Raw genomic sequence first — 21,496 nt, 5'->3', positions numbered from 1 at the left:
GGCTCAGTACAGTGCTTGACAAATAGTAAAAATGCTTAACAAATACCACAGTAGCTATATTATCAGCATCATCAAAACAAAGGTCTTTCCAGGAGAGGATTCCCGCATATTATCAATAAAAGGGATGGAATCAGAACTGTTTACAACATCAGGAGAGGAATTTCCTTTGAGAAGAGAGGATCTCATGCCCCTCCACCCCTGTTTTGCATACTACCAGTAAAAGGAAGCAGAGGCTTGTTCAGCATATGTAAGATTCTTTGATAAACAGGGAACTTTGGGGAAGAGTCCGGGAAGAATTGGGGAATTTGAATTTCTTCTTTGGCTATACCATTATTATTATATAAACTATCATTTAGGAAACCCAGGCTCATTTCACTAATTTAGCAATGCTCACGCACAAAATTGGTTACCTCAGTTAGCTCATCTGTAAAATGGGGATTAAGACTAAGTGCCCCACTAAGAGAAGCAGCAAAAGAACACAGGCTTAGGAGTCAGAGGTCATGGGTTCGAATTCCGCCTCAGCCATTTGTCAGCTGTGTGACCTTGGAAAAGCCACTTCACTTCTCTGTGCCTCAGTTGCCTCATCTGTAAAATGGGGATTAAGACTGTGAGCCCCACAACTTGTATCCTCCCCAGTGCTTAGAACAGTGCTTTGCACATAGTAAGCGCTTAACAAATGCCATCATTATTATTAGTATCTTCCCCAGCTCTTAGAACAGTGCCTGGCACAAGGTAAGCTCTAGTCTGAAAGCTCGTTGTGGGCAGGGAATGTGTCTGTCAGATTGTTATATTACACTCTCCCAAGCACTTAGTACAGTGCTCTGCACACAGTTGGTGCACAATACAATTAACAGATACTTTAAAAAAAAAAAGACAAAAAATGCCACAGATGGAGACAGAAAGAGCGAGTCAGAGACAAATAGGGGTGAGTCAGGAGGTCCAAGGGGAATTACTCTCCCCTCCTTCAAAGCCTTATTCAGGGCACATCTCCTCCAAGAAGCCTTCCCAGAGTAAGCCCCTCTCCTCTTCTCCCACTCCCTTCTGCATTGCCCTGACTTGCTCCCTTCTCCCCACCCTTCCCAGCCCCACTGCACTTGTGTACATATTTCTAGACTGTGAGCCCATCGTTGCGTAGGGACTGTCTCTATATGTTACCAACTTGTACTTCCCAAGTGCTTAGTACAGTGCTCTGCACACAGTAAGCACTCAGTAAATACGATTGAATGAATGCATTAATGAATATTTGTAATTTATTTATTCATATTGTTTCCTGTTCCCCTCCAACCCGGCCCCAGACTGTTAGCCTGTTGTTGGCAGGGAATGTGTCTATTATTGTATTGTACTCTCCCAAGTGCTTAGTACAGTGCCCTGCACACACTTGGTGCTCAATAAATCCAATTGAAGGAATGAATGAAAAATACCCTCACTTCCTCCTGGGCACCAGGACAGCATGTAGGGTACTCATATGACAGACCAGGGAGGTGGCGTCCAAACAAAGTACACCTGCAGCAGGCATCGATGGGGTTGTGAGCAACATTCAGCGTGGCTCAGTGGAAAGAGCCTGGGCTTGGGAGTCAGAGGTCATGGATTCTAATCCCGACTCCACCACATGTCTGCTGTGTGACCTTGGGAAGTCACTTAACTTCTCTGAACCTCAGTGACTTCATCTGTAAAATGGGGATTAAGGCTGTGGATTAAGGATTAAGCGCTTAACAAATGCCATCATTATTATTATTCTCTGTCTCCTTTGCAGATTCCTCCTCTCCCTCCCACCCACTAAACGTGGGGTCCCTCAAGGTTCAGTTCTGGGTCCCCTTCTATTCTCCATCCATTCTCAGAAATGCCATCGGACATACTCTTTTTTTCCTATGAGACCTATTAAGCGCTTATAATGTGCCAAGCACTATACTAAGCCCTGAGATAAATACTAGGAAGTCAGATTGGACACAGACCCTGTCCCTCATTGGGCTCATAATCCTAGCAGAAAGACCAGGTATTGGATCCCCATTGTACAAAAGAAGAAACTGAGGCACAGAGCAAGGTCACAGAGCAAATAAGGGATGGAGTCAGGATTAGAACCCAAGTCCCTTGACTCCCATGTCCGTGCACTTTCCCCTAGGCCATGCTGCTTCCAGCTCCCTCCTCTTTAATCATAATAATAATGGTATTTGTTAAGCACTTACTACGTGCCGAGCACTGTTCTAAGCACCAGGGTAGATACAAGGTAATCAGGTTGTCCCACATGGGGTTCACAGTCTTAATCCCCATTTTACAGATGAGGGAACTGAGGCACAGAGAAGTAAAGTGACTTGCCCAAAGTCACACGGCTGATAAGCGGAGGAGCCGGGACTTTGATGCAGGTGGGTGGATTCTAACGACTACACAAGTTGGGGTGTCTGCTCTTGCATCATGGGGCTGCGTTTTTGCACTTAGAAGAACTCCCCCCTCCCACACACCACGAGCTAGGGATAAGAATCTGTCCTGGAGAAGGCCTCTTCACCACCCCCAGCACTATGCCAACTCATCTTGGATATAATAATAATGATAATAACAGCATTTATTAAGTGCTTATTATGTGCAAAGCACAGTTCTAAGCGCTAGGGAGGTTACAAGATGATCAGGTTGTCCCACCGGGGGCTCGCAGTCTTAATCCCCATTTTTACAGATGAGGTAACTGAGGCCCAGAGAAGTTAAGTGACTTGTCCAAAGTCACAAAGCTGACCATTGGCGGAGCAGGAATTTGAACCCATGACCTGTGACTCCAAAGCCTGTGCTCTTTTCACTGAGCCACGCTGCTTCTCTATATTATGTAGTGGATAGAGCACTGGCCTGGAAATCAAAAGAACCTGGGTTCTAATCTGGCTCCACCATGAGTCAGCTGTGTGACCTTGAGCAACTCACTTCACTTCTCTGGGCCTTGGTTACCTCAACTGTAAAAAATGGGGATTAAGACTGTGAGGCCCGTGTGGGACAGGGACTGATTAGCGTGTATGTGTTCCAACACACACTACAGTGCCTGGCACCTAGTAAGCACTTCACAAATACAGTTTTTTTTTTTAAGTGATTCAGCCAGCCCCAGGCCAGCTCCTGTTGAGCTACTCAGCGCAGACGCTGCAATTTCGGACATTTTTCTCCCCTCCTGCTCTCCTGCCCACTCCCTCTCGGTTGAATTTTCTGGTCTCAGCGTGGGATTTGAGGAAACTTTTCGAAAACAGCCACGCCTTCTAGCAGATGGGGCTGGAGGGGAGAGAAAAGACCGTTCTCAAGGCCTGGGCCATTTCCTCTCCAGAAGCAGCTGGGTGGGGAAGCAAATGTTTATTCCATCCTTGGGCGGGGAATATGACGAGTCAGAGAAGCCTATCCAGACTCCCATTTTAGGAAAGTTTCCTCTCCTCCGCTCTGCTCCGCTCGTCTCGCCCAGTGGAGAGATAAAATCGGGCGGCTCGATGCCCCAAACCCTTTACTGTGGGCAGTGTGGGAAGCCAGACACAACCACTTCCTCTGGTGGTGGGGAAACGAGACCTCCGAAAGGAGAAGTTGTCTATCGGAGAACGGGGCTGGAAGAGAGAGGGGGGACTTGGGGAAGTGGGAGGCTTCTTAAAAAACAAAACAAAACAAAAAAACACGGAACTTTGAGCGTCCTGAAGACTGAAATTTGCTTCTCTGGCCATAGCACTGCACTGATTCTGTTCTGTTTGCATGGTGTGCATTTGTCCTTGTTGTTTGAGTGTCTTTGTTGTTGCATCTCTCCTCTTGGGTCTATCACCTGTCCCCTCCCCTAGCCTCTTAGACTAAGATTCTGAGCCCCTTGAATGCCCAGGACCAAATCTAATTCTCACCTGTGTATGACTTTCCAATCTACAGTATTTTTTAAGCGGTTATTGTGTGCAGGACTGTGTACTAAGCACTTAGGAAAGTGCAATAGAGTCAACAGACATGATCCTTGCCCTCAAGGAGATTCCAGTGCTTAGTAGAGTGCTCTGCATCCAGAAAGTGTTTAATATGATTACTGTTACTACTTCTACTCACATCTCTGGGCCTCAGTTATTTCATCTGTAAAATGGGGATTCGGACTGTGAGCCCCACGTGGGACAGGGACTGTGTCCAACCTGCTTAGCTTGTATCTACCCCAGAGCTAGTACAGTGCCTGGCACATAGTACATGCTTAACAAAGAAGCAGCGTGGCTCAGTGGAAAGAGCCCGGTCTTTGGAGTCAGTGGTCATGGGTTCAAATCCCGGCTCTGCCACTTGTCAGCTGTGTGACAAGTCACTTAACTTCTCTGTGCCTCAGTTACCTCATCTGTGAAATGGGAATTGACTGTGAGTCCCTCGTGGGACAACCTGAGCACCTTGTATCCCCCCCAGCACTTAGAACAGTGCTTTGCACATAGTAAGTGCTTAATAAATGCCATTATTATTATTACGACTGCTACTGCTACTCCTGGAGGAGAGAACTAAAAGTGATAGAAGCTGTTCTTCACTGCTGGGAAGTCACTGAGCTCCCAACAGGGACCCTTCCTCCTATTCTTTCCCTCTGAGACAGAATTCTGATAGGCTTGTGGATCTATTGGCTTTTTCCACTGTATTTTGAGTGTCCTTGGTTTCTTCATAGACAACAGGTTGGGGGAAGACAAGCTTCCTAGTGGCTTTAGAAGCAAAAACACTTAACATTGCACACCAATGGCACTATACAAAAAGCAGTTTGGCCTACTGGAAAGAGCATGGGCCTAGGGGTCAGAGGACCTGGGCTCTAATTCTGGCTCCACCACTTGCCTGCTGTGTGACCCTGGGCAACTTACTCCATTTCTCTTTGCCTTATCTGTAAAATGGGGATTCAATACCCGCTCTCCCTCTTCCTTGAACGTGAACCCTATGTGGGACTGTGTCTGGCCTGATTAATATATTCCTTAGCACCTAGACAAGTGATAGACACATAATAAGTACATAACAAATACCACAATTATTCCCAGTAGCCATTAGTATTGGGCCACTCAAAGCTAATTCATTCATTTATTTATTCAATCGTATTTATTGAGCGCTTACTGTGTGCAGAGCATTGTACTAAGCACTTGGAAAGTACAATTCAGCAACAAATAGAGACAATCCCTACCCAATAATGGGCTCACAGTCTAGAAGCGGGGGGAACAGAATAATAATAATGTGTGGTATGTGTTAAGCGTTTAATATGTGCCAGGCACTGTTCTAAGTGCTGGGGTGGATACAAGCAAATCGGGTTGGTAACAGTCCCTGTCCCACATGAGGCTGACAGTCTCAATCCCCATTTTACAGATGAGGTAATCCAGGCACAGAGAACCCAAGGGCTGTACAGCTTTAGACTGTGGGGTGAGGACTCAATCAGCTTTTTTAAAAAAATATATTTTGTGATATTTGTTAAGCACTTACTATGTGCCAGGCACTGTACTAAGTACTGGAGTAGATACAAGCTCATCAGATTGGACAGAGTCCATGTCCCACATGGGGCTCACAGTCAATCCCCATTTTACAGATGAGGGAACTGAGGCACAGAGAAGTGAAGCTAATCAGATTGGGCACAGTCCCCGTTCCACATGGGGCTCACGGTCCTCATTCCCAGTTTCCTGGGAGGGTAACTGAGGCCCAGAGAAGCAAAGCAACTTGCCCAAAGTCACACAGCAGACAAGTGGCAGAATCAGGATTAAAATCCAGGTTCCTCTGAGTCCCTGGACCGGGTTGTATCCACTAGGTCACGCTGCTTCTCATCTCTGGCTATTTTTCCACTATAGGTGCTGGATTCCCCTTGTATAACCAAGACCCTCCATTCCCACAGCCCTCCATCCTTAGGCTCCACCCAGCTGAAGGCAAACAGAGTTTTCTTTGTCCCGCGCCCGCTTTCGGAAGATTGATTTAGGTCAGTTAATACCACGGCCAAATGCCAGCCTTAATCTGAAACTCGCTGGTCTTTTACTGCGGGACGTTTTGTCCTGGCGTGAGGCCAGGGGTTAAGTCCGCCTCACCTGAGGCCGAACGGAGCTGACCACCGGGCAGAGGAGCTGAAGAGCTGGATGGATTTTCGGGCTTAATTAAAAACACAGAGTTGGCCCTGGGGCCCCTTCCAAGCCGATATTTGCTTCTCCGCCTGGATCCAACTTCTAGTCAATATTAACCGGGAGACGGACGGGCCTTTCAGCCGAGCAATCCCCCTTCTTCGGGGGGCCCTGAGGTTTGACCTTTGGGGGTCTCTCGGGACGCCTTTCTCGAGAACCCCCATTTCTAGGAAGGTGATATTGGCTATTGCGTGCCTGTAAGAATGTGGTTGACATGGGCACCGTTGGGAGATCAGATTTGGAAACTCCCTCTGCAGCTCTCTCTCTCAAGCAAGGTGGCCTAGAGGTTAGAGCCTGGGCGTCAGAAGGACCTGTGTTCTAATTCCGGCTCTGCCACTTGTCTGCTGTGTGACCTTGGGCTAATCACTTCACTTCTCTGGGCCTCTGCACATAGTAAGCACTCACTAAATACCATTGATTGATTGATAAGGGAAGACCCCTGTCCTACAGGAATGGACGATCCTCACCCCTGTAAGACCTGTCTTTCTCTAGGTTTGGTTGTCCGGGGGAGCTCATCAAGCAAGACCCCCTTCCTCCAGGAGGATTCCAGGAAGTCTGGAACCTGTACAGAGTCTGTCTGCTGGGAAAACAGCAAAACAATAAGAAGCAGTGTGGCCTAGTGGATAGAGCAAAGGGCTGGTTGTCAGAGTCAGTCAGTCAGTGAGTCTAATATTTATTGACTGCTTACTGTGTGCAGAGCACTGTACTAAGCACTTGGGAGAGGACACTGTAACGGACACATTCCCTGCCCATAACATGCTTACATTCTAGAGGAGGAGACAGACATGACTATAAATAAATTACAGATATTCATTCAATCAATCATATTTATTGAGTGTTTACTGTGTGCAGAGCACTGTACTAAGCGCTTGGGAAGTACAAATCGGCAACATATAGAAGCGGTCCCTACCCAACAATGGGCTCACAGACATGGACAAAAGTGCTGTAGGGCTGCAAGGGGGATCCCTCTGGATGACCTAGAGGATCTGGGTTCTAATCCCAACTCTGCCTATTACTTGCTTCTATGGCCATGGACAAATCACTTAACTGCTCCGTGCCTCAGTGTCCTTAACTGCAAAACAGGAATTCATTACCTGTTCTCCCTCCTCGACTGTGAGCCCCATGTGGGACAGGGACTGTGTCCAACCTAAGCTTGAATTTATCCCAGTACTTAGAACAGTGCTTGACACATAGTAAGAACTTAATGAATGATAATAATAATAATGATGATGATGATGATGATCCAGGAGACAGGGGCTGTAAGAGAAGCTAAAAGTGCCTAGTCTCAGCAAGACCACTTTTTGCATACACCCCTGGCCTCACACCCAGCAAACCTTCCAAAAACAACTGGAAAAATCCTCATCACCAGAGGAAAGCATCAGGGATATGGTTTTAATAATAATAATAAGAAGAATGATGATGGTATTTGTTTACAATATGTGTCTAGCACCATTCTAAGCACTGGGGTAGGTACAAGATAATCAAGTTGGATGAGTCCCTGTCTCACAAGGGGCTCATGGTCTTAATCCCCATTTTCCAGGAGAGGTCACTGAGGCACAGTCAGCCCACCAGTCAATTGCATTTATTGAGCATTTACTGTGTGCTGTGCACACTTGGGAGAGTACAGTATAACAATTTAACAGGCACAGTCCCTGACCACAGTGAGAAGTGAAGTGACTTGCCCAAGGTCTCATAGCAGACAGGTTATGCAGGCAGGATTAGAACCTAGGTCCTTCTGATTCCCATGCCCATGATCTATCTATGCTTAGTACAGTGCCTGGCACAGTAAGTGCTCAACAATTATCGTCATTATTATTATTACCTTCCCCTGAGCTTTTAATTTATTCATTCATATTTATTGAGCGCTTATGGGGTGCAGAGCACTGAACTAAGTGCCTGGAAGAGTACAATACAACATTAGTTGGACACATTCTCTGCTCACAATGAGTTTATAATCTAGAGGCGGAGAGACATACAATAATACAAATAAAATTACAGATATGTACATAAGTGCTGTGGGGCTGAGGGGGGGGGGTGAATAAAGGGAGCATCAGGGAGACGCAGAAGGGAGAAAAGGAAAAAGAGGGATCAGTCAGGGAAGGACACTTGGAGGAGACGTGCCTTCAATAAGGCTTTGAAGGTGGGAGAGTAATCGTCTGTTGGATATGAAGAGGGAGGGTAGTCCAGGCCAGAGGCTGGGCGGGGGGGGTGGGTAAGAGGTCGGCCATGAGATAGATGAGATCGAGGTACAATGAGAAGGTTGGCATGAGAGGAACAAAATGTGTGGGCTGGGTGGCAGCAGGAGACCAGTGAGTTGAGGTAAAAGGGGGTAAGGCGATTGAGGGCTTTAAGGCCCATGGTAAGACCTGGGCAGATACCAAAACTGCCCCAACTACCCGTGTAGACACCGACACAATGCGCAGTGTCCAGGCAGGCTTTACGCAGTGCCCTGGGCTGACACGAACTCTACCCCCAGTGCCCCCGGAAGACATGAAATAGAGTAATAAATCTGTACAAACATATATACAGGTGTTGTGGCGAGGGGAAGGAGGTATAGATAGATCATGGGCTTGGGAATCAGAAGGACCTAGGTTCTAATCCTGCCTGCATCACCTGTCTGCTATGTGTTCTTAAGAAAAGAGACCATCCTTGTATTGCTTATGTGGGGTGGGTAAGTGCACAAACCCTCCTGTGGATTCAGGAGAGGCCAGGAAAGAACACATCTAAGCAACCAAGCGAACATCCAAGAGAAGCTGCCTGGCTTAATGGACAGAACACGGGCCTGGGTTCTAATGCCGGCTCCGCCACATGTCTGCTGCTTGACCTTGGGCAAGTCACTTCACTTTTCTGTACCTCAGTTCCCTCATCTGTAAAATGGGAAATAGAGCTGTTACCCCCATATGGGACATGGACCATGTTCAACCTGATTAGTTTCTAACTACCCCAGCACTTAGTACAGTTCCTGGCAATAATAAGTGCTTAACAAATACCATTTTTTAAAAAATGTGTGGTATCAGTGAGCCTGTCCCACTCAGCAGTGGGGCAAATGCCCTGCTTGTGGTACCAAGGCTGAGGGAGTAAAATACTTAATAGTAATGATCATAACTGTGATATTTGTTCAGTGCTTACTATGTGCCAAGCACTGTACCGAGCACTGGGGTAGATACAAGATCATCAGGTTCAACAACCACGATCCCTGTCCCTTGTGGGTCTCACAATCTGAGTGAGAGGGAGACCAGGTATTGAATCCCTATTTTACAGATGAGGAAACTAAGGCACAAAGATGCTAAATTAAGCAGCCCCCCAGGAGCCCTGCCATACGGCACAGAGGTAATGATTATAATTACTGCTACTACTAATAATAATTGTGGTATTTATTAAGTGGTAACTATATACTAGGCACTGTACTAAGCGCTGGGGTGGGTACAAGCAAATAGGGTTAGACCCAATCCCTGTCCCACATGGGGCTCACAATCTTAATCTCCATTTTACAGATGAGGTAACAAGCCCAGAGAAGTGAAGTGACTTGCCCAAGCTCACATAGCAGACAAGCAGCCGAGTTGGGATTAGAACCCATGACCTTGTTACTTCCGGGCCTGTGCTCTATCTACTACACCATGCTGTGCTTACTTTGTGTCAAGCACTGTTCTAAGCGCTAGGCTAGATACAAGATAATCAGGTTCAATGCAGTTCCTGTCCCACATGGGGCTCATAGTCTAATAATAATAATGATAGCATTTAAGTGCTTACTATGTGCCGAGCACTGTTCTAAGTGCTGGGATAGATACAAAGTAATCAGGTTGTCCCACGTGGGGCTCACAGTCTTTATCCCCATTTTCCAGATGAGGTAACTGAGGCCCAGAGAAGTGAAGTGGCTTGCCCAAGGCTACACAGCAGACAGGTGGCAGAGTCGGCATTAGAACCCATGTCCTCTGACTCCCAAGTCCGTGCCCTTTCCACTGAGCCACAGTGCTTCTCATATGCTTCTACATTGGAGGGAGTAGGATTTAATCCCCATTTTTGAGGAACGGAGATGGTAAATTAAGCTGTCTTTCAGCAGCCTTGCCAGGCAGCCCAGTGATAACATTCATGATAATTACAGTACTTGTTAAGTGCTTACTATGGGTCAAGCACTGTTCTAAGTGCTGGGGTAGATACAAGATCACAGTCCCTGTCCCACATGGAGCTCACAGTCTAAGAGGGAGTAGGATTTAATCTCCATTTTATAGAGGAGGAAATTGAGGCACAGAACAATGAAGTGACTTATCCAAGGTCAAAGAGCAAGCTAGTAGTAGAGGTGGAATTAGAACCCAGGTCCTCTGACTCCCTGTGATCTATCCTCAGTCTGAGAGGTGGGGCTTGACAAGATTCAGATTCCTCCCTTCTCCCTTCAAGGCCCTACTGAGAGCTCACCTCCTCCAGAGGCCTTCCCAGACTGAGTCCCCTCCTTCCTCTCCCCCTCCACCCCTTTTCCATCCCCCCCCCCCGCCTTACCTCCTTCCCCTCCCCACAGCACCTGTATATATGTTTGTATGTATTCATTACTCTATTTATGTATTTTCTATCTTCTTCTTCTATTATCTTCTAGACTGTGAGCCCTCTGTTGGGTAGGGACTGTCTCTATATGTTGCCAACTTGGACTTCCCAAGCGCTTAGTACAGTGCTCTGCACACAGTAAGTGCTCAATAAATATGATTGATTTATTTTATTTGTACATATTTATTCTATTTATTTTATTTTGTTAATATGTTTTGTTTTGTTCTCTGTCTCCCCCTTCTAGACTATGAGCCCACTGTTGGGTAGGGGCCATCTCTATCTGTTGCCAACTTGTACTTCCCAAGCGCTTAGTACAGTGCTCTGCACACAGTAAGCACTCAATAAATACGATTGAATGAATGAATGAATTCAGAGCCTCTAATTCCACACCAAGGAGCCTCTGGGGAATTCCCTAATTGTGCTTGTTAAAGACATGGGATGGGCAGGCAAAGAGGTATGCGGAGATCCAGGCCATGGATTCCATGGATTCCAAGAAACCTTCCCTAAGCCACCCTTTCCTCTTTTCCTTTCTGTGCCACTCTTCTTTGCTCTTCTAGACTGTGAGCTCATTGTGGGCAGGAATGTGTCTGTTGTTATACTGTACTCTCCCAAGTGCTTAGTACAGGGCTTTGCACACAGGAAGTGCTCAATAAACACCACTGAATGAATGAATCAATTTCTAACTCCTTCACAAGCCCTGCCTTCCACCCTCCCAGCCCCACCCAGTCTTCCTCGTCCCCCTCGGGCCCACTAAGGAAGCTCTAGGAGTCGAGGGAGGCGTATAGAAGCAGAGATTCTTGTACACTTTGAACTGCTCCCAAGGAGAGAGAAACCCCTGCCCACCCAGTGTAGTCAACGAAACCCAGTTCTGGCCAGAGGAGCTTAGCAGCCCCCAGCCTCTTTCTTCCAAGCTCATGTGCCAACCGCCAGCCCCTGACCGGAAACGGGAGTGGAAGAATATTCCCGCTAAAATCCATCCTTTCCTCTCCATCCAAACTGCTTCCACATTAATCCGGGCACTTATCTTCTCCTGCCTTGATCACTGGATCAGCCTCCTTGCTGACCTCCCTGCCTCTTGTCTCTCCCCACTTCAGTCCACAATTCATTCTGCTGTCCGGTTCAGTTTTCTACAAAAACATTCAGTCCACGTTTCCCCACTCCTCAAGAACCTCCATTCACAGAACCAGAAACTCCTCACCATTGGCTTTAAATCACTCAATCACCTCACCCCTTCCTACTTTTCCTTGCTGCTCTCCTACTACAACCCAACCCATTCACTTGGCTCCTCTAATGCCAACCTACTCACTGTATCTCAATCTCATCTATCTCACCGCTGACCTCTCGCCCACATCATGCCTCTGGCCTACAACACCCTCCCTCTTCATATCCGACAGACCGCCACTCTCCCCATCTTCAAAGCCTTATTGAAGGCTCATCTCCAAGAGGCCTTCCCCGACAAAGCCCCCCTTTCCTCTTCTCTCACTTCCTTCTGTGTTACATTTGCTCCCTTTGTTCACCCCTTCCTCAGCCCTACTTATGTCCATATCTGTAACTGATTTAAATTAGTGTCTGTCTCTCCCTCTAGACTGTACGCTTGTTGTGGGCAGGGAATGTGTCTACCAACTATGTTGCATTGTACTCGCCCAAGCGCTTAGTACAGTGTTCTGCACACAGTGAGTACTCAACAACTACAACTAATTGATTGGTTAATTAATCAAGAGCATCTGGTCCCGTTCAAGAGGTTGAAAGACGGAATAGTCCCTCAGTCGGGTATAGGCTTCCTGTTCTGGGGGTGAACGGAGTAGAGAATGAATGACAGGGCGAACAGAGCAGAAGACAAACAATGGGGTGAACAGAGCAGAGGATGAACAACAGGGAGAACAGAGCAGAGGGTGAACAACAGCGTGAACGGAGAAGAGGATGAACAACAGGGTGAACAGAGCAGAGGACAAACGACAGGGTGAATGGAGCAGAGGATGAACAACAGGGAGAACAGAGCAGAGGGTGAACAACAGCGTGAACGGAGCAGAGGATGAACAACGGAGAACAGAACAGAAGATGAACGACAGGGAGAACGGAACAGAAGATGAACGACAGGGCAAACTGGGTAGAGGACCAATGATAAGGAGAACGGAGCAGAGGATGAACGACAGAGTGAACGGAGCAGAGGGTGAATGACAGGGAGAACGGAGCAGAGGATGAGCGACAGGGTGAATGGAGCAGAGGACGAATGAAAGAGCTCAGGCCCCTGACAGACATCTGAGAGGACTGGGAAGAGGCTAAGGGGCAGATCCTGATACATACCATCTAGGGGCGAGATCAGCTGGCCGCGGGGGCCAAGAGGGGAGTGTCGGGCCTTGGGAGAATTGATTTGAGGAAGGACCCAAGAGAGGAAGAGGGGTGGCTCCCTGGACCCATAATGAAAGGCCATTCCAGGAATCATCGTGGCCTAATAGAAGGAGCCCATGCCTGGGAGACAGAAGACCTGGGTTCTAATCCCCACTCCACCACTCATCTGATGTGTGACCTTAGGCAAGTCACTTCACTTCTCTGTGTGTCTATTCCCTCATCTGTAAAATGGGGATTCAATCCTCCTCCCTCCTTCTTAAACTACAAGCTCCATGTGGGACAGGGGCCACATCAAAACTGATGAATTGATAACTACCCCAAGAGCTTATAACAGCGCTTGGCACATACTAAGCATCTAGCAGATACTATAATAATAATAACAATTAATAATCACATCTTCTCCAAGAGGCTGCCCCTGACTAAGCCCTCATTTCCCCTGTGTTTGCTGAGTGACCTTGGGCAAGTCACTTAAGTTCTCCATGCCTCATTTACCTCATCTGTAATGTGGGGATGTTCTTTCTCCTACTGCTAGCCCCATAATTGGAGAGGGATTGTGTTTGACCTGATCATCTTTTATCTCCCCAGTGCTTCCTATAGTTCCTAACACATCTGAAGGGCTTAACAAAAATATAAAGTAGTAACAATGGTAATGTTACAATATATCTGAAAGGCCAGATGGCATTGCGGGGGTAAGGGTGGGGAGGAGGCCTGCTTAATCAAAGACTCAGTGACACTGCTTTTCTTAGTACAGTGCCTGGCACACAGTAAGCACTTAAATATCACAGTTATTATTTTATTGTTATTATTATTTTGATTGCTGCATTGCCCTAGACTGGACGCTCATTGTGAGCAGGGAACGTGCCTACCAATTCTGTTTTAGTGTCTCTCCCAAGTGCTTAGTACAGTGCTCTGCACACAAGAAATGAATCATTCATTCAATTGTACTTATTGAGCGCTTACTGTGTGCAGAGCACTGCACTAAGTGCTTGGAAAGTACAATTCAGCAACACTACAGGGGCAAGAGTGTGTCCCCTTCCTGTCCCTCCCCCTGCCCCCGCCCCCGATGCTGGGGGAGGGGCACAGGTCTGGGACTCCCATTATTAGCCCCCCTCCCCTGTCTTCTCATCCCAGGGCTCCAGGACCAGCAGGGAAGAGGATGGGCAGGGGGAGGCTGAGCTGGGGAAGGGGAGGAGAAGGGGGGTAAAGACCCCTTACGGCCCATGTCCTTCTGCCCGGATCAGTCCTGCGCCCCAACTTTCTGGTGGTGGGCCCAGGTGGGATGGATGACCAGAGGGCCGGAAAACCAGAGGGCTTGAAGCATGAATGACCAGAAGGCCAGAGGGATGGATAATAATAATGATGGCATTTGTTAAGCACTTACTATGTGCAAAGCACTGCTCTAGGCGCTGGGGAGGATACAGGGTGATCAGGTTGTCCCTCGTGGGGCTCACAGTCTTAATCCCCATTTTAAAGATGAGGTAACTGAGGCCCAGTGAAGTGACTTACCCAAAGTCACACAGCTGACAAGCAACAGAGGACCAGAGGGCCAGAGGGATATATGACTGGGGGGCCAGAGGGACGGATGACCAGAGGGCAGGAGGGGCGGATGACCAGAGGGTCGTAGGGACGGATGACAGGGGGCTGGAGGGATAGATGACCAGGGGACTGGATGACCAGAGGGTCTGAAGCATGGATGACCAGAGAACCGGGGGCCGGATGACCAGAGGGCCGGATGACAGGAAGGCTGGAGGGACAGATGACCGGGGGGGCTGGAGGACCGAATGACCAGAGGGATGGATGACCAGAGGGCCAGAGGGATGGATGACCAGAAGACTGGAGGGATGGATAATAATAATAATGGCATTTATTAAGCGCTTACTATGTGCAAAGCACTGTTCTAAGCGCTGGGGAGGTTACAAGGTGATCAGGTTGTCCCACGGGGGGGCTCACAGTCAATCCCCATTTAACAGATGAGGGAACCGAGGCACAGAGAACTTAAGTGACTCGCCCAAAGTCACACAGCTGACAAGCGACAGATGACCAGAGGACCGGAGGGATGGATGACCGGGGGCCAGAGGGACGAATGACCAGAGGGTCGTAGGAACAGATGACAGGGGGCTGGGGGGATGGATGACCAGAAGGCCGGGGGCCGGATGACCGGAGGGACGGATGACCAGAGGGTTGGAGGGACCGATGAACAAAGAACCGGGGGTCGGATGACCTGAGGGCTGGAGGGACGGATGATGGGGGCTGGAGGGATGGATGACCAGAGGGTCTGAGGCATGGAAAACCAGAGGGTCGGGGGCTGGATGACCAGAGGGATGGATGACCAGAGGGATGGATGACCAGAGGGTCTGAGGCATAGATGACCAGAGGGCCGGGGGCTGGATGACCAGAGGGATGGAGGACCAGAGGGCCGGAGGGATGGGTGACCATGGGTCCGAGGGTCCGGAGGGCTAGATGACCGGGTGTCCGAGGGATCGGGGGTCCTTGGTGGGGGGAGAGGGGGTCTCCCAGCACGCCCGAAGCCCCCCGGCCCAGGGGGAGGGTCAGAGTCCGGTCCAGGGTCCGGGCCATTTTCCCGGGGGCCAGAGCTGCGGGTGACCCCCGTGCCCACCCCCCTTAGCCCCCCACTCACCTTCCTTGGCTTTCTTCCTGCGGGCCAGGGTCCCCCCGAGTTTGCCCAGGAACGAGTCATCCTTTTTCCGGGAGGGCGGAGATTTGGGGGTGGGGGACTTGGGGGCCGAAGGAGACTTCTGCGGGGAGGAGGCCATCGGGGGGTCCGGAGGGGCCGGGGGGCTGCGGACCTCCAGGCCGAAGGGGCAGGGCCGAGGCCAGGACCGGCCACTCCGTCCCCAACGGAACCGGAATTCTTCCAGCCAGCTGACACTTTCCCTTTCCTTTTCCTCCCTCTATCCCGCCTCCTTCCTTCCTTCCCTTTTTCCCGGGGGAGGGAAGGCCGCCCTTCCTTCAGCCCCCTCTCCCGGACCCTTGGTGGGCTGCCAACCCTGCCCAGGGGTCTTCCCCGGGGTCCCTCCTGCCTTGGGGTGGCATTTAATAGGAATGGCATTTAATAGGAATGATGGTATTTGGTAAGCACTTACTATGTGCCAAGCCCTGGGGATGAATAGGAATGATGGTATTTGTTAAGCACTTACTATATGCCAAGCCCTAGTTCTAAGCCCTGGGGAGGATACCAGGTGGCCTTCCCAGACTGAGCCCCTTCCTTCCTCTCCCCCTCATCCCCCCTCCATCCCCCCCATCTTGCCTCCTTCCCTTCCCCACAGCACCTGTATATATGGATATATGGTTGTACATATTTATTACTCTATTTATTTTACTTGTACATATCTATTCTATTTATTTTATTTTGTTAGTATGTTTGGTTTAGTTCTCTGTCTCCCCCCTTTAGACTGTGAGCCCACTGTTGGGTAGGGACTGTATATGTTGCCATCTTGTACTTCCCAAGCGCTTAGTACAGTGCTCTGCACACTAAGCGCTCAATAAATCCGATTGATGATGATCAGGTTGTCCCACGGGGGGCGGAGGGGAGGCTCACAGTCTTCACCCCCATTTTACAGATGAGGTAACAGGCACAGAGAAGTTAAGTGACTTGCCCAAAGTCACACAGCTGACAATTGGTAGAACCTGGATCTGAATCCATAACCTCTGACTCCCAAGCCCGTGCTCTTTCCATTGGGCCACTCTGCTTCTCTGACAAAACGCATTTGTGAAGTGCTTACTAAATACAAGCTGATCAAGTTGGATACTTGAAAGTACAGTTCAGCAATAAAGAGAGACTGCTCTCAAAATGAGGTCAACCTAACTCCTCTGTGCCTCAGTTCCCTCATCTGCAAAATGGGGATTCAATCCTATAGTCAACTTAACTCCTCTGTGCCTCAGTTCCCTCATCTGCAAAATGGGGGTTCAATCCTCTAGGACTGTGGAGAGGGATTGTCTCTGTTTATTGTTGTATTGACTCTCCCAAGAATTTAATACGGTGCTCTACATACAGTAATCAAGTTGGATACAGTCCCTGCCCCACGCAGGACTCACGCTCTCAGTCCCCATTTTAGGGATATAATAATAATAATAATAATTAGCATTTATTAAGTGCTTACTATGTGCAAAGCCCTGTTCTAAGCACTGGGGAGGTTACAAGGTGATCAGGTTGTCCTGGGGGTGGCAGGGGGGCTCACAGTCTTAATCCCCATTTTACAGATGAGGTAACAGGCACAGAGAAGTTAAGGGACTTGCCCAAAGTCACACAGCTAATTGGCGGAGCCGGGATTTGAACCCATGACCTCTGACTCCAAAGCCCGAGCTCTTTCCACTGAGCCATGCTGCTTCTCCAATGACTTGCCCCAGGTCACACAACAGACATGGGGCAGGGTTAGAATTAGAATCCAGGACCTTCTGACTCCCAAGCCTGGGCTCTATCCGCTAAGCCACACTGCTTCTCGGCATGGGGCTAGATCTACAGCTTCTAAGCGGGCTCAGCCGGGCTGGGGGGTACCCCAGAGGCCCTCACCCCTTTCTTCTGCAACCCCCTGCTTTGGGAACCAGATAATAATAATAATAATAATAATAATAATAATAATAATAATAATAATGGTATTTGTTAAGTACTTTCTATGTGCCAGGCACCACTCTAAACACTGGGATAGATACAAGCTAATCAGGTTGGGCACAGTCCCTGCCCCACACGGGACTCACACTCTCAGTCCTCATTTTATGAATGAGAGAACTGAGGCCCAGTGAAGTGACTTGCCCAAGATCACACAGCAGACATGTGGTGGAGGCAGGATTAGAACCCATGTCCTCTGACTTCCAAGCCCATGCTCTTTCCACTAAGCAACGCTTCTTGTAGGCATGGGGCTAAATCTACAGCTTCTAGGTGGGCTTGGCCAGGTTGGGGGTACCCCAAAGCACCCCTCCCCTTTCCTCTGCAACTCCTTGCCCCTGCTTTGGGAACCAGATAATAATTATGGTCTTTGTTAAGTGCTTATTATGTGCCAAGCACTGTTTTAAGCACTGTGGTAGATACAAGGTAAGCAGGTTGTCCCCCGTGCAGCTCACAGTCTTAATCCTCATTTTACAGATAACTGAGGCCCAGAGAAGAGAAGTGGCTTGCCCAAGGTCACAGCAGACAAGTGATGGATTAGAACCCACATCTTTGACTCCCAAGCCTGGGCTCTTTCAATCAATCGTATTTATTGAGCGCTTACTGTGTGCAGAGCACTGTACTAAGCACCTGGGAAGTACAAGTTGGCAACATATAGAGACAGTCCCTAACCAACAGTGGGCTCACAGTCTATAAGGGGGAGACAGACAACAAAACCAAACATACTAACAAAATAAAATAAATAGTATAGATATGTACAAGTTAAATAAATAAATAAATAATAAATATGTACAAGCATATATACATATATACAGGTGCTGTGGGGAAGGGAAGGAGGTGAGATGGGGGGGATGGAGAGGGGGACGAGGGGGGCTTTCCACTAAGTCACGCTGCTCCTTTTTTTAATGGAATTGATTAAGCTCTTACTATATGCAAAGCACTGTTCCAAGAGCTGGGGAGGTTACAAGGTGATCAGGTTGTCCCACGGAGGGCTCACAGTCTTAATCCCCATTTTACAGACAAGGTAACTGAGGCACAGAGAAGTTAAGTGAATTGCCCAAAGTCACACAGCTGACAATTGCCAGAGCCGGGATTTGAACCCATGACCTCTGACCCCAAAGCCCGTGCTCTTTGCACTGATCTAGAGGGTCCTCCCAAAGCCTCTTAACTGGGGACCACCCTCCCTGGCTAATCCTGTTGCGCTCTGCCAAGTGCTAAAATAGTGCTCTGCACATAGTAAGCACTCTGAAAATATCACTGATCTATTGATTGATTGATTGATGGAAGCCCCTGCCCTACCCACCACTTATGTTCTGCCTGGGCACCAGGGCAGATGTTCCACAGACAGGCCTGCCTGGGGAGGAGCAGGTGGGATTACTGAGATCCCTGAGCCCACCCCATCCCACCCTGATGAAACACTAAATCCCCTAACCCCACCTTTCCAAAGCCCCAGGAAGCAAGGGGCTAGAAACCAGCACAAACTGGGGGGTGGGGGAGGGCAGAAGGACCCGGGTTCTAGTTCTGACTCTGCCACTTGTCTGCTGGGTGACCTAGGGCAAGTCACTTCACTTTCATTCATATTTATTGAGCACTTACTGTGTGCAGAGCACTGTAGTAAGTGCTTGGAAAGTACAAGTCAGCAATAAAGAGGGACAACTCTCTTTAAGTCAACTTAACTCCTCTGTGCCTCAGTTCCCTCATCTGCAAAATGGGGATTCAATCCTCTAGGAGTGTGGAGAGGTAATGTCTCTGTTTATTGTTGTATTGTACTCTCCCAAACACTTAGTACAGTGCTCTGCATACAGAAGTGGTCAGTAAATAGGCCCGTTTACAGTCTAGAGGTGGGGAGACAGACAGCAAAACAAGTAAACAGACATCAATAGCATCAATATCAGTAAATAGAATTTTATATCTATAAATACACATTTACTTATATACATTTATATACAGACATTTATATATATGTATATATACACACACACACACACATTTACTTCTCTGTGCCTCAGTAACCTCATCTGCAAAATGGGGATGAATATTGTGAGCCCTATGCAGGAAAAGGACAGTGTCCAGCCTGATGATCTTGTACCTATTCCAGTGCTTGGTACAGTGTCTGGCACATAATAAGTGCTTAATATGTACCACTTTAAAAAATACACCCCGTTTATGGGGTTGGTAAGCAGGCACAGGGAGGTTTAGTGGATTGGATCCAAAACGGGAACCCAGGGTCCTAGATTTCCAAACCTCTGTCCCATCCACCAGACTACACTGCCCCCACACCCCAGTATGGTCCAGATGAATAGAGTGAGGAAAGACAGATTATAGGGAGCTTTGGGGACCAGTTTTAAGATGTTTAACATAGCATTTAATAATAATAATAAGGTATTTGTTAAGCACTTACTGTGGGCCAAGCATTGTATTGAGCGTCGGGGGTGAACACAGCCAAATCAGTATGGAAACAGTCCCTGTCCCACTTGAAATTCAGTCTTATGCCCCAATTTACAGGTGAGAGAAATGTGTACTGATTACTCTGCTGGTAATTATGACGTTGGGGCAGCTGATGCCAACCAGCTTGGTAAATTGGAGCTCCCTCTTCCAAACAGAGCTGGGGTAATTGCTGAAAAATTGGGTGGGGCAGTTAATGAAGTTGATGAATTTAATTCCTCCTCCAGAAGCCGTAAAAGAAATGGTTTTCCCATCGTTCACTTATTTATTCATTGTGATTTGTTAAGTGCTTACTGTGTGCTTGGTGCTCTACTAAGCACTGGGGTAGACACAAGGTAATTAGGAGGGTCACAGTATTAATCCCCATTTTACAGATGAGGTAACTGAGGCCCAAAGAAGTGAAGTGACTTGTCTTAATGGAAAGAACAAGGTCCCGGGAGTCAGAGGACCTGGGAAGCAGTGTGGCTCAATGGAAAGAGCCTGGGCTTTGGAGTCAGAGGTCATGGGTTCGAATTCCTGCTCTGCCAAGTGTCAGCTGTGTGACTTTGGGCAAGTCACTTCACTTCTCTGTGCCTCAGTTACCTCATCTGTAAAATGGGGATTAAGACTGTGAGCCCCAAGTGGGACAACCTGATCACCTTGTAACCTCCCCAGTGTTTAGAACAGTGCTTTGCACATAGTAAGCGCTTAATAAATGCCATTATTATTATTATTTAATCTCCTCTCTGCCACTTGTCTTCTGTGTGGCCTTGGGCAGGTCAACTTAACTCCTTTGTGCCTCAGATCCCTCATCTGCAAAATGGGGATTCAATCCTCTAGGCTGTAATCTCATTGTGGAGAGGGACTGTGTCTGTTTATTGTTGTACTCTCCCAAGCAATTAGTACAGTGCTCTGCACACAATAAGCACTCAATAAATATAAATAAATGAATGAATCTTATCTCCCTCCTACTTAGTCTGTGGGACCAGACTATTCTGTATCTAACCCAGTGCTTAGTGCAATGTTTGGCTTAGAGTAAGCAGCTAACAAATACTACAGTTGTTGTTCTTATTGCTAATAATACTAATGATGGTATTTGTTAAGTGCTTTACTATGTGCGAAGTACTGTTCTAAGCGCTGGGGTTGATACATGTTAATCAGGTTGTCCCACGTGGGGCTCACAGTCTTAATCCCCATTTTGCAGATGAGGTAACTGAGGCACAGAGAAGTTAAGTGACTTGCCCCAAATCACACAGCTGGTAAGTGACGGAGCCAGGATTAGAACCCACAACCTCTGACTCCCAAACCCGTGCTCTTTCCATTAAGCCACACTGTTATTATTACGAGCTGTCCTAGAAAAGGAATGCAAAAAGTGTAAACAAACACAGTTACTCTCCCTCTTTCTCTTGCTCTCCTTCCTGGAGGTATATGAGGGAAATTGAAAATCCCGGAAAGATGTTCCTGGCATCATTTTAGTGCT

At 48.1% G+C, this 21,496-nt stretch overlaps 1 protein-coding gene across 1 annotated transcript in view; it reads right to left on the bottom strand.

Annotated features, from left to right (window-relative positions):
• Positions 1–15,780, bottom strand: part of PARVA (parvin alpha) — a 114,072-nt gene extending 98,292 nt beyond the window's left edge. Inside the window, exon 1 of the mRNA XM_038764708.1 lies at positions 15,607–15,780. Within this exon, the coding sequence (XP_038620636.1) occupies positions 15,607–15,742 (136 nt within the window). The 5' untranslated portion in view covers positions 15,743–15,780. The remainder of the gene's footprint in view (positions 1–15,606) is intronic.
• Positions 15,781–21,496: the final 5,716 nt, after the last annotated feature.

Source organism: Tachyglossus aculeatus, chromosome 22 (assembly GCF_015852505.1).
Source record: "Tachyglossus aculeatus isolate mTacAcu1 chromosome 22, mTacAcu1.pri, whole genome shotgun sequence".
NCBI classification, from domain to species: domain Eukaryota; kingdom Metazoa; phylum Chordata; class Mammalia; order Monotremata; family Tachyglossidae; genus Tachyglossus; species Tachyglossus aculeatus.
The sequence above is the reverse complement of the archived record's forward strand: the minus strand, read 5'-3'. Positions and strand labels throughout refer to the sequence as shown.